This window comes from Stegodyphus dumicola, chromosome X1 (assembly GCF_044657685.1).
Source record: "Stegodyphus dumicola isolate Sdum_Otavi_A_Nest chromosome X1, ASM4465768v1".
In the NCBI taxonomy this organism is placed as follows: domain Eukaryota; kingdom Metazoa; phylum Arthropoda; class Arachnida; order Araneae; family Eresidae; genus Stegodyphus; species Stegodyphus dumicola.
The window spans coordinates 172,077,756-172,091,074 of record NC_140780.1 but is presented as its reverse complement, the minus strand read 5'-3'; the positions used below and the strand labels follow the sequence as shown (position 1 = coordinate 172,091,074).

General features: G+C 31.1%; 1 protein-coding gene across 2 annotated transcripts in view; it reads left to right on the top strand.

Annotated features, from left to right (window-relative positions):
• Positions 1-13,319, top strand: part of LOC118187462 (uncharacterized) — a 64,200-nt gene that overhangs the window by 34,968 nt on the left and 15,913 nt on the right. The window contains exons 2-3 of one of the 2 annotated variants that reach the window (XM_035357698.2): positions 3,156-3,280; positions 9,536-9,608. In XM_035357698.2, the coding sequence (XP_035213589.2) occupies positions 3,231-3,280; positions 9,536-9,608 (123 nt within the window). In that variant the 5' untranslated portion in view covers positions 3,156-3,230. Of the gene's footprint in view, positions 1-3,155; positions 3,281-8,742; positions 9,206-9,535; positions 9,609-13,319 lie in introns of those variants that run through there. The other variant, XM_085807357.1, reaches the window with a different exon arrangement.

Below are 13,319 nucleotides of genomic sequence, written 5' to 3'. Positions count from 1 at the left end.
ATCAATATGAGTTCATTGGAAAAAAAGCGTCATAAAGGACATTAAATAAAAAATATGTGTCTGAAAGATTTTAAATTTAATAAAAATTATATTTTTATTAGCATTGTAGTGAATTTAAAAGAAGAGCACCTGAAACTTATGTCTATGCCTTACATAACTACGTATTTCCTCCACTACATACATTACCAGCTTAAAGAATTAATATTCGAATAGCGTAAATGAGCCAAATTCAATGGTTTCTTGAACTATACAAAGCATTTTTATTAAAATCAGTTTCAGTATAAAGTTAAAATTTGGCATAATTTTTAAATTTACCATGTTTTGTTTGTTTCTTCGCATTTTTTTGGGTCGTTAGTATTGTTATAAATGGTTCATATTAAATAAAAAAATGCACTTATTATGTATTGATTTACCGAATTGTGCTTAACTGGAGCGCCCAGTTTATCTGAAATGATGAAAAAAGTAACTTTGACTAAGTTTGAGTCCGAAGTGATTATGATTATTTTAAGCCAACTTTCCTTTCTCCTCCCATTTGTCTCATTCGTTAGCGTTTAATAGTCAACATCATTAGATTTTTTGCAACCATGGAAAATGATAAATCAACTGTGCCCTATCCGAGATTTGAACGCGGAACTTCTAGTTGTTAACCGGAGATACTACTACTTACATGACTGGAGCACGCATGGGGAATGGGATAATTCCTTTTAATGCCCCTTCCCACTGAAATGATGACTAGGGAGAGGCATGAGACCTAGTAGACAAAATCCAAGCGGTAATGAATTATCGTTCCCTACATTTTGTTTTAAATTTTTAGAGCCACTGTAGAGGTCATCAGGTTGTATTCGAAATCACGGAGAATGTAAAAATTAACTGCGTATTCTCAGGGATTCACCCACATGTGATAGCTTGAAGTGTTAATTACTTGCATTACGAAAGTATGTGCGGCGAGAAATGTGTGAAAATTTTTTACATTCTTTCTTCATTTGGCAAATAGAGAAGGGCAATAGACTCAGTGATACAAATCCTAGTTTTAATGAATTATCATTCACCACATTTTAGTTAGGACTCCAATGTACAGAATTATTAGATTTCTTGGAACAAAAAACTTGAATCCTGGAGAGGGCATATGCCCTCTCCAGGATTCAAGCCACGGATATCTTAGTTTTCTAGCAGCACTTACACTCGAGAGGACGCTGTACCTAAAGCTATAATTCCTTATAAATGGTGTATTTAATTATGGCAAAGCACACTAGGGCTATCTGCCTAAGTACCTAAAGCTATAATTACTTGCATTACGAAAGCAATACACCAATTTAAATACACCTTATAAATGCATGTAAAAAATGTAAACTTCAGACTATATGCAAAATAAAGGATTAATTTTCGAGAATTAATTTCTCTAATTTCTAAATTAATAAGATTTCTAAATTAATTAGAAATAATTTCTAAATTAATGCTCGAGAAATAATCTTTCATTGATGGATTATGTTAACTAAAGTACTCGTGGTGCTCACTAGGAACCTTGAAATTACTCAATAGGAATTAGAAGAACCTTGAAAATGAATTAAATAACCAAAAATGGAGCAAGCAAAAATTCAAGTCAATTATAAAAAATATTTTAGTAAATCAAATGCCTATTCTGTGTGAAAAGCTTTTAAGACATTCTAGAAAGGGATTTCTGAAATTCGAAATATAAATGGTTATTTTATGGGGTGTTTAGTTTTTCCCTTAATTTCATGTGTTTTATAAGCTTATAAGGCATTTATAAGCCCCCTTTCCGCTTCATTGTAGTGTAACTATAAGCATTCTCGACGCATGTTCGCAAGGTCCGAAATTAGAATTCTAGCGATCATAGTGAGGATTTCTTCAGTTCCTTGACTTCGTAAAGTTATAAAAGACTCTGCTAGCGGCGACCGAATTAAAATGGCGAAATATCGGCGACAGCTTTGTATATTTTTCACGTCCTTGCATCGATATTAAACTAATGATTTTACAAGTGTGTGGTTTTTCAAGGTGAATATTTTTCGTAGGTATTACTGCATTTAAATTACAATATTATTCATTTTTCTCCAGCATGTTTCTATATTATTGTGTTTTTTTCAATTAGCAACGCGTATGGAATACAGAACTCCGGATTTCAACGAACATATGTTGAGCGTGCTTCTACTTACAGAACGAAAGAATGCGGGTAGTTAAATTTTTTTAGCTCTGTTTTTTAATATACAATCATATGTTAAATTTCTAATTGACTTATTTGACTTTCATAAAGCCCTAATGTATATAAGTAACAATCTAAAACAAGTATACTAGAATAAAATTAACTTTAAACTAGAAAGCAACATATGTTTACGTTTTGAAATTTTCTTGATTTCAAACTCTGGAATAATAGTGAGCTTGCATGTGCGTCTGACGTAAAAGATTAAATCAACTGTAAATAACTGAATATTATAAATTTTATGCCAAGAATAATTAAATTTGATATGAAAGTGAGCCATTTAAATACCTTCAGAATTCAATTAAGCATTTTTCAGTTTAAATAGAAACAGCAATAGACAACAACTTAAGTCATTTCAGAGAAAATGATTTGTAATACTTACAAATGATATACTTCATGGTGTAAAATAAAAGTGATTTTTTTACCTTTTATCTTAGCTAACACATTAAGTTAAACTAGTGATGTTACTGTATTCATCTTATATCTAAATGGTACTCCTTTAGTATGCAGAAAATCTGTTGCTGCCCGTTATAAGGTAAAGTGGTTAAAAAGCTTAAAGCAGAATTCACAGAATACAAATGAGAATAATCGCACATCAAAATTTAAACAAGTATAACTTTAAATAGAGCAAGTAAAAATTTAATTCAATTATAAAAAATTATAAAAAGCAATAAATATAAAGCGGTACTTCATTTATGTTACATACAAATATAATTGTTGGTATATAAATAGTTTTTGAATGATTGTGTATTTCTAGTTATTTAATTCTGTAATTTAGTAAACATGCAAACCATAAAAGTAGCAAATTTTTTTATTTTAATTTCTAATTAAGTATAAATCTCAATTTTTATTTTTGAGAAATAGGTTATTGTGGTATTAACCTTCTCCTTTTAATTTATTAGTCCCGATACATTCGTAATTATGCTTTAATCTTCCACAGGGTTTTCAGACTTCTTGAGGTAGAGGTCACTTAGTGACTATTCTCTTCGTTCCAGATGACACTTACGGAAAAGAGATGTCAGTTGCAATCCAAGAACCGAGCGAGAAACCATTTCGTGTACCTGGGTAAGTTAAGGTGCATATGTTACAAAAGTGAATACGTGATATTAAAATTTAACAATTGCAGTTACATGACCAATAATTTCGGATCATGGCTTACTACATCATTAGCACTCGTAGAAATGAAAGAAAAAAACAAGAGACCTAGCATTAAGAAGGAATTAACGCGATAGTTCTTCCAGCAGTTTCAATTGCATCGTCTTTTTTGGCTGCTACCATTTTGTTTAAATTCATTCTTATTAATTTATTGCATTTAATTTTTAAGTGATCCTCCATCACATAACTTCTCTAATTTACAACAATAATTTAAACTTCTTTAATTAAATATAATGCCTAATTTAATTAATTTTGAAATCCCTTTTCGTTGTCTTACTTCTTCAGGTTGCTGGGTTTATTTTGCACGCCATTCATAGATATTAAAAGTATATTAGAGACATTACGTAGATAAATTATACATTTCATTGTATTTTCGGTTTTCTACAGAGAAATAAGCTTAAAAAAATACACATATGTAGCTAATAGAATGTTACATTCTGTAGTAAGACTACGATAACTGTTAAAAAATTGGCAAGTACAGGATGTAAATTTTTGCTCAATTTATTAGAAGTAATTTGTGATTAATATCGATTTTATATATACTTTTTATATATCTTACTTAATTTGGAGAAGATTCAGTTTATAAGATTTGAAAAGTATTTCCTTCAAGAGACAATATGCTTAATTTTGGTGTCCGCCGATAACATCGCGGCAAAAACATCGCGGACGAAAACGTCGCGGAGAAAACAACGCAAGGCGAAAACGTCGTGCTACAAAACATCGTGGGCGAAAACATCGCAAAGAGAAAACATCGCAGTTCTAAAACATCGCGGTACAAAATATCGCCGTCGAAAATAAAGCGGTTCAAAAACTTCGCAGTTTAAAAACATCGTCGTCGAAAATATCGTGGTAAAAAATAAAGTATCTACAAATCATCGCATGACGATAACATCGCAGACATACTTTTTTCAGGTTTTAATAATTGTAAATGGATATTCCCATAATGATTTGTGAGCGCAAGATGTTAAGAAGGAGAATTTTTACTTTCACATTTTTTTATTAACTAATAAATTTTTGCTGAAAAAGTAAGAAGGAAACTTAAGCATAGAAAATTAAATGCAACTTATAGATTATAGATTTCATGAAAAATTACCAGTAAAAACTTTATAAAAAACGATTTATTAATGGTCTTTGTTAGTTAACTATGTCGGTTTAAAAGTCTATTAAGTGCTATAAGTTGCATTAATTTTCTATGCTTAAGTGTCCTTTTTATTTTCTCAGCAAAAAATTTATTGATTAATAAAAAATATGAAAGTAAAAATTATCCTTCTTTCCATCTTGCGCTCACAAATCATTACGGGAATATCCATTTACAATTATTAAAAGCTGAAAAAAGTATGTCTGCGATGTTATCGTCATGCGATGATTTGTAGATACTTTATTTTTTACCACGATATTTTCGACGACGATGTTTTTAAACTGCGAAGTTTTTGAACTGCTTTATTTTCGACGTCGATGTTTTGTACCACGACGTTTTAGAACTGCGATGTTTTCTCTTTGCGATGTTTTCGCCCACGATGTTTTGTAGCACGACGTTTTCTCCTTGCGTTGTTTTCTCCGCGACGTTTTCGTCTGCAATGTTTTTGCCGCGATGTTTTCGGCTGTAACCCTTAATTTTACTCTATCCCACTTTCAGAAAAATCTCTTGCTGCGGAATATAATAAGCTCTATTCTATAATACAACACAGAGCCGCTAAAACCTAGACACTGATGCAAGTTGGTTAAAATGATATTACAACAGAAACTCATTCAACCTGATCAAATTGGACCAGAATTGATTCGGGAAATAGTTTATTTCAATGATCAGATCTTTATATTAAAAAAAAACAGTTTTTCAAACAGATCCCTTTCTTTTGAACATTTTATAGCTGATTATAACAAAACAAAATTTATTTTCAAACATCATACTTTGTTTCCATTAAATTATATTTTTGGATGCAAAACGAATACAAAAATCAGAAAGTCTAAACTAAATACGTAAGCGAATATCAGCCGCTTTTCTAGAAAGTCCACGAATGCCCCTTGGTAGACAGTCCTCACTTGCTTTGCAAGTTTTGGTTAAAGGAAAAGAAATTGGTAATTATTGATTTTATGAAGTAAGTCCTTAGCTAATGCACCCTCTTTTACCATCATTTACCTTCTTTTTTAAGCGACTGACAGCTGTCAGCTTGGCTTTAAAAGAAAGTGCAGGACTTTTTTTATTAAGAAGCCCTAATTAGGAATATTACACTCTGGAATACAGAAGTTTTGGCTTAGACATAAAGACTGAAGCCACTAAGTGAAAGGAATATGTATGAAATAGTAAAGGCTGAGGCTAGATAGGCTAGTTGAATACCGGAATAATCACAGCGAAAACATTTTCATGAAACAAAATCATTGGGTACTAGCAATCGGAAGTTCAGAGAACTCAGCACTGTATCTTATGTCCAAACCTTGTTCCCTACCTTCATCTGCATCATTCTGAAGTTTGAAATGTTCAGATATTCAGTTATCCAAATAATTGGAGTTTGGATAACTGAAGCTGACTGGTGTTTTGAATAAGTCTTAGAAATAATTTCTATCTAAGCACCAAAATTACCAAAATATTTTCAGTATCCGGAATTACATTCCGTAGTTTTCTTAAAAATACTTAAGCTTCTATATAATACAACATTTGAATCAAGTCACCCAAAATCAAGAAGATTCCAAAAAGCTAGGATGGTGTCAAGAATGCTGAGATTCGTATTTGAATTACTATAAATAACATGATGAAATATTTATTTCATTGTAACAGCAGAATCTTAATGAACCTTAACCACGAGGTGTACTACCATCAGATAAACTAGTAAGGATTAATGACATAATGAATGTTGAATATGAACGAAATGATATGAGAGTAAGAGGAGTATTATTTAAAAGTAATTAATTAGACAGTATTAATTAATAATGATGTATAACAGAAGCAAGCCTTGTAACTGTTCCTTTGAAAACTAACATAAATTATGAAGTAAATATTAACTGTAAAATGAAATGCAGAGTAAGTTTATTCAGATCGAATTCAACTGAATGTAAATAAAATTCATAAATCTCCAAGAATGCATTTAGACTGATTAAGTAACGAAATCGTTTTATTAAAATACATGTGAGAAAAAATATATACAACTTATCAATTGATATGGTGGCACTGCATTAGCAAGAAATTGAGCTCTTATCTTTCTATCATATCATTTGAACAGTGAAATCAAATACAGATGCATACAGTTTTGATGGTTATATTTTCGGAACATTTAAACAAACAATGCAATGAATTAAAGAGATATTTTGAAAACAGATCTTTTTATAATGAATAGATAGGTGAAATTTGGCTCAGGTTAAAATATGAAAAAAGGTGTGTCGAGAAAAAGTTCTGCTTGGTTGCTATTCTGGGTGCAATCACACTAAAACGTCGATTATCTATCCGGGGTAAAAGCTAACAAAATGGTCCAAAAGACACAATTAATAATGTGAAAGACAGAAAGTACAACGGGATTCTATTTTACTAACTCATAAGGACCGCAAAAGAAATTCGTAAAATCGAAAGTTTGTAAATGAGAATACTACTAAAATTAGTATTAAATCTTCAGGATCTATGTTTCATTACGTAAATAGTGCTCAATTTGTAAACTGGAAGTTTTTCTAATAACGCAAGCCCACTGTATATCAGCCTGTGATTAATGTTTAGACCATCAAATACCTATAAATATTATTAGAGAGGAAATCCGGAAGATGTTGCACTCCTACAACGGACAGCAGTTGACAGTGTGTTTAATATTAACTTTTCTTTAAATTATTTTTAATCAATTTGCACTACTTTCACTTGAAGTGGCTTTCTTTCACGAAGAATTTTATTAGTTAATGTGCAATGCATTTACATTACACATGAAACAAAACCAAGCAAAATTCGATATATTCCGTTCATTTCAAGAATGTTAATTTCTTGGTTATTAAACACTGAGTCTTAAAGTCTTTTTATATGCATCGACGTCAAATGTGCTTATGAAATTTATATTAAAATTATATTTATTAAGAGCAAAATTCGTAAATGCTATAAATTTGATGAAGGCGTAGTTATATGCAAAAAAGTGAAATTCTTAGTTGTTTTAGGGACTTTTCACAATGTTTTCGGTATATTAGCGAACAGATGGATTAAGCAAGTTTGGAAAACTTATTTTATTCCGTCATAAGAAGCTCAGTTCTTTTTTATATATACCAGACGATAATAAAAATCAAACAGCTCTGTTCCGATATAGGTAATATATGAATTTTGAAATTCTTTTATTGGTAACAATATTGCAATAAATGTTCAGAATTATTATTTAAAACTAACATAAATTAATTTTTTAAATTGTAAGAGCTAGTTATGCTGTTTAAAAATTAAATTAAGATTTAATTTAATAAGAAGTGCGTTTATTGCTTTCAAGTCCCTCAATTTTTAAGCGATATGTTTATAATTTAAAATGTAATATTAAAATTTTCGCGAAACTAAGACAATTACCTTTCATCTGGGATTGTAGAAGGCGAATGAAAAATACTCTGTCTTGTGCAATAGCAATCCTTGCTGTGTCGTATAGTTTGATAAATGATATAGTATTGCTTTAAAAGCCAAACATTTTAGTTTTCAATCTTAAATATTTTATTTTTAACCTTAAATACTAGTTTAAATACCTTCACCCTTGTTTTAAGAAATATGGACTTAGAAGAAAATAGATAAAAATTCCCCCGCCCCCGAGGTTAGAGACTAAAATGCTTGCCGCTCTTGAGATTAAAAATGAGGACGTCAGGAATTATAATTAAATTAATATGTGAAGAAAATACAGGTTTGCACGTAAATTCACTCGAACATATTTACATATCTGGCATATTTCGCAACATTTGTGACACACTTCCTAGCAGAAAGTCGACTAATCATATACAAATCTTACTTGCTTACAAAGCTAAAACCTAAAGCCAAAAAAGCCAAGGAAAGAAGGCTAAGAGTAAAGTTAGGACACTGAAGATGTCTGTAACTTTTGAAAATATCATCTGCGAGTTGAAATACGTTAAAGCACATTGATGCACTTGTTGCTTTAAGAAAGAAATGGCATGATTCATCGCACTGTAAGACGAAGTTCCTTTAGTATGAAAATAATCCTATACCAGAATTCTATTTATACATTAATGAGCCAAAGATGGCATACTCTCACACGCCCTATCCATTGACGAATACCTTCTGATTAAACAGGTAAAGTGGCCCCACCCTACAGTCAAGGATTGCCAAGTGTTGCAATCTGGTTACCGAGGTAACACTGAAGAGCGTACAAATCACAAAATCAACTCAAATGTTAAGTTAATGCATGAGCGGTATCCTCGCGGAACAACAGCTACGGCTAATCGCTGTCTGGCGTTATAAGCTCTTTGTTTCTCATTCATTTTTTCCCTTATTTCCTAGGCAAAAAAAAAGCTTTTTTTCTTTCAAATAATCGTATCGCATTCCTAAATTATATATGCACAGAACGTGAATAAATAAAAGTACATTAAAAATAAAGGGTATTTTTAAGTTTGTATTTTAATGCTTAAAATTGTTGATATTTTAATGTCTAAAAGTTTAGAAACGCAACCAAAATTTGCTAATATAAGAAACAGGAAAATATATTGAACTGCATTTTTAAAACTTTAGGAGATTCAAAAAGCGCATAATTGTGGAAAACTATATTTTTATTTATGTATTTCAGTTCTACGGTGTTAAGAAATCCGTAGAAAACTAAAATAGATTTCTGACCATGTCTTCTACACACGGCACTCATCTCCAATATGAAGACTGGATTTTCAAACATCACGGTAGGTTAAGTTTTCACACATAACACGAAAAATAGTCAGACTTTAAGACATATACTTATTTATATTCCATAAAATTTCGGCCAATATCAGTTTCTTTTAGAAGTCTGAAAACAAAATATTTTCTAACTATATTTAGTTTGCTTAATACTCGTAGATCTTTTAAGAGAACTTTTTTGAATGAGAACTTCAGCCTAGGAATATGTTTAAAACTCTACCTAGCGACTGATGATCAAATTTCAATAAGAATTTCTTACTATCATTTGTTTGCTTTCAATAATTCAAAGTTACTTAGAAAACAAATAGGATACTATTATTATTGTTTTATTTCAGCTATGCAGGATACGTGCCTGGCCTAAAGTATTCATTTGGACACACTTATGGATATGCTGAAAGCCAACTCTTTGTAAGTAAACCTAAATTATTTTTAATTTTAATAGACGAATATTTCCTCATTAATGTTAGACTATTCTTTTGTATACTTAAAGTGTAACAATTAAAAGTAACATTTATTTGAAAGAAGTAAGATATTCTTTCATCATTTTTTTAAAACTGGTAAGGATTGGATAGTTTATTAACATCAGTACAACACAAACTATTGTTTTCTTTTATCTCAGTTTATTTTGTAAGGTTTATCCTAGGTTTTTGACAGTTACCTTTGTTTAAAGCTACTTTCTTATCCTTCTGGATTTCAGCTTACAATTTCTTACCAGAATGTACTTTTAGAATCGCAGTTAATGCAAATGAGTAAGAGCGGTATATAAGTCGAAGCTACACTGACTTCGTTAGAGAGCCAGAAATTCTGACTAGCGCGCGTTTGCCTTTTGGTTACACTCTGTCTGAGCTATTACTACTCTCGGCTGTATCTCAGGCTCTTGATAGCTTCGGCAGCTTAATTGATATTTAGGGGCCAACTACTTAGAAATTTTGATAGCTTCGACTATATCTTTTAGTTAAGCTTTAGTTAAATTTCATTTCTTATTACTTTGAGTTCAAGCTCAAGTGGAGGCCTTGTTGTACGTCCTGAGAAAGGTACCATCTGTAAAGGTCATATTTTGAGAAATAAAGGGTAATTAACCCTTCTTGAGTTTTAGGTATCTGTTTCTGAACTAAAGTGAATATTCACTTAGCTGTTCACGAGGTTCCTACACACATAGCTGTTAGATAACAGGTTGGAACCACACAATTTCATAATTCGGCTCTGAAGAACTGAACCAAAAGGTTTATGATAAATATTATCGTAAACCTTTTGGTACAAGTTAGGTAAAATAAGATTGTTTATTGTTATAGGTATATGCATATGCACCAGGGTTATCAATATACAACTACAGCCAATTAAATGCTATCAACCACTTAACAGAAATTAAAGATAATTAAGCAAACCCCTCTGGCGAGTGATCAAACTATTCTAAACATGACCCATTCATTTAAATAGCAAAGCGTGGATGTCAGCGATCATTTACTCTGAACGAAAGGTATGCGTGACTGTTTGAAGACGAAAGCACCGCATTTGCCAATAGATGTCACCAAACAAATGAACCAGTCACGAGGAGAAATACGCTTTCGGCACACGCAAGTAGACCATCTTCGCTTGCTGGGAAACATGCATCAGAGAAATAAAAATTCCTTCATTTTATACATTAAAACAGAAAACAGTGTTATTCGATCAGATCATTTAAGAAAGCTCCTTAAAAGATCATGGAATTATGAGTTCACTAAAAACAATAAAAGACAATTTTATGTATCTTTAGTTCCCCCATCAATTATTTTTGTTCTGAACTTTTGATCTATTGTTTCCAACATCAATTACTGTTTGAGTAATTTTGAGTACGCTTTTAACTGTGACTGTGATTATACATTAATGCAAATAAATCTTCTAGTTTTCGTTCTTGTATGTATACTATCTAATATAAGTCAATGGTAAAGTTTCAAAAACAGCATTGCGTATAAGGCTGTGAAATCCAAGTCGGCAAGAATATGCCAGTTATTAATATTTTCTAAAAGTCAAATAATCAGTCAGATAGCTTTAATAGCTTCATTAAAAGAGCTGGCAGACCCCCCCCCCGCTTACTAACTATAACTATTCGATATTTTTCTTATTCTGCTGAATTTTGAGTAAATAACCTTCCCTATTGATTCGTCTTCCCTTTTATGTCTGTTCAGCTTATGAATAAATGTTTTAAGATTTAAATGTTATTACATTATTTTCAGTAATTGCTTCTTACAACACTAAAAATATAAATCAGTTTTCGGGGTTTACCTGTAACAATTTATTTCAAAATTTATAAATTATGAATCAGAAAAGTGCTTTCAAAATTTTCTGATTATGAGTCAGGAAAGTAATGATGCACACCCTGGCTATTAAATGATACAGGCTATACTGTTATCATACGTAGTTTTGTAAATGATGTATTTTTTTTACTTAAAATAAAGTGTTGAAATTTTGTACCTTCACTTCTCACCCCTAGTTGACCAATTATTTAAGTTCCGTAAAATTATTTATTTGCCATTACCTAGGATGAATGCAACACTCAAGGGAAAATATTTATTCTCGCGCCTTTCTTTCCCAATGAATCAAGACCAGGCAATTAGCGACTTTCGCTCTTTCATATAAATCATATCACTTTATCTCTCCCACATAAACTAAACTTGGATATATTAACTTTGTTCTTTTCTCGTAATTGTAATATGTTTTCATAATACTTCTTCCATAATGTCTTAAGCTTTCATTGCCTGTAAAACTACTGCCTGTAAAATTTTGCAGTCTTATGACTTTCATTCTTGGGAAACCAACTTTGCAGTATTTTACTATATGCTATTACTAACATAATACCTCCCGTAAGGACATAATACCTCTCTCTATTTAAGGGAAAATTCTGTTGGTTCCGGTTCCTTTGAATAGGAACTTTAATATATTTATCTCTAATTAAGAGACGCAGAAAATCAGTTTCAAGAATAAGATAGAATAAGAGAAATAAAAATAAAAATAGAAATACTCTTTGTTAGTAATATTTTGAAGTTTCAAAGGCAAATGTTTGCTCAGTGAAAAATATTTTTGTTTTTGGCAAGGGAACAACAAAATGAAAAGATAATCTCTCTCTTTTGAAAACTTCTTTTCAGTTGGGAAAAGGCGAACAATACATCGGGTAAAAGCTAGTTGTGGTGCAATCAAAAGGATATTTCACATTCATAGAATTCAAAATCCAGTTATTCTTGCTTCAGTTCTTAGGGGGACGGAAACAGTGTCAGCAAGTTGTAAGGCAATCCAAGATAAGACCAATGGGAAAGCAAATGTGGTGAGATGTCTAGTCCACTTGTCAAGGAACAGGAAGCTCAGAATGTGGTAGAGTGAAAACTTCTATTATTCTTAGTTATTGGTAGGTCTCGGGAACTAAAGTGCAGTTTTTTACTTGTGTGTTATTTTACATATGTTATTTATTATGGTTTCAAAAATAAAAAGATTAATATTGAAACAAAAATTGATTTATTTCATGCAGCAGAAAGTGAAAAGCTTAGTTTGAGAGATTTAGGGAGGAAATTTAGAATAAGTAAAAATGAAGTAAATCGTGTGCTAAAGGATAGACAGGAAATAAAATTACTCTGAAATGCTAATTTAAATGAACATTTCAAGACTCAACAATTTAGAAAAACTGAGGTATGTGAAATTGATACATTAGGGTTCAACTGCTTTTGTTCTGTATTGATACAACTGGTTTTGTTCTGTGAAACTGATACATTAGTGTCTAACTGGTTCTCAGAAAACAATGTTCTTGTAAGTGGAGTATCATTTCAAGAAAGGACAAAGGAATTTGAGGAAAGTCTCGCCCTACAGAACTTCAAAGCATCAAATTATTGGTAAAATACTTGGAAAAATTTCACAAATACTTATTTTTCATAATGCTTTGATGTGAATAGAAGATATTTTAAATAATACAATAGCTAACGTAATTATAAGTAATTTTCTAATGTTGGGTAAATTTCTCAAACCAAAAAAATGATGAATCCGTATTAGTGGCCTAATAATTCCTCACTTCTTCGCTAGGGATAAATTTAATTGCTGTACGATGTTTAGTGTAGTTTTTTATCAACATCTTTTAAATCGAAGAAATTGGACTTT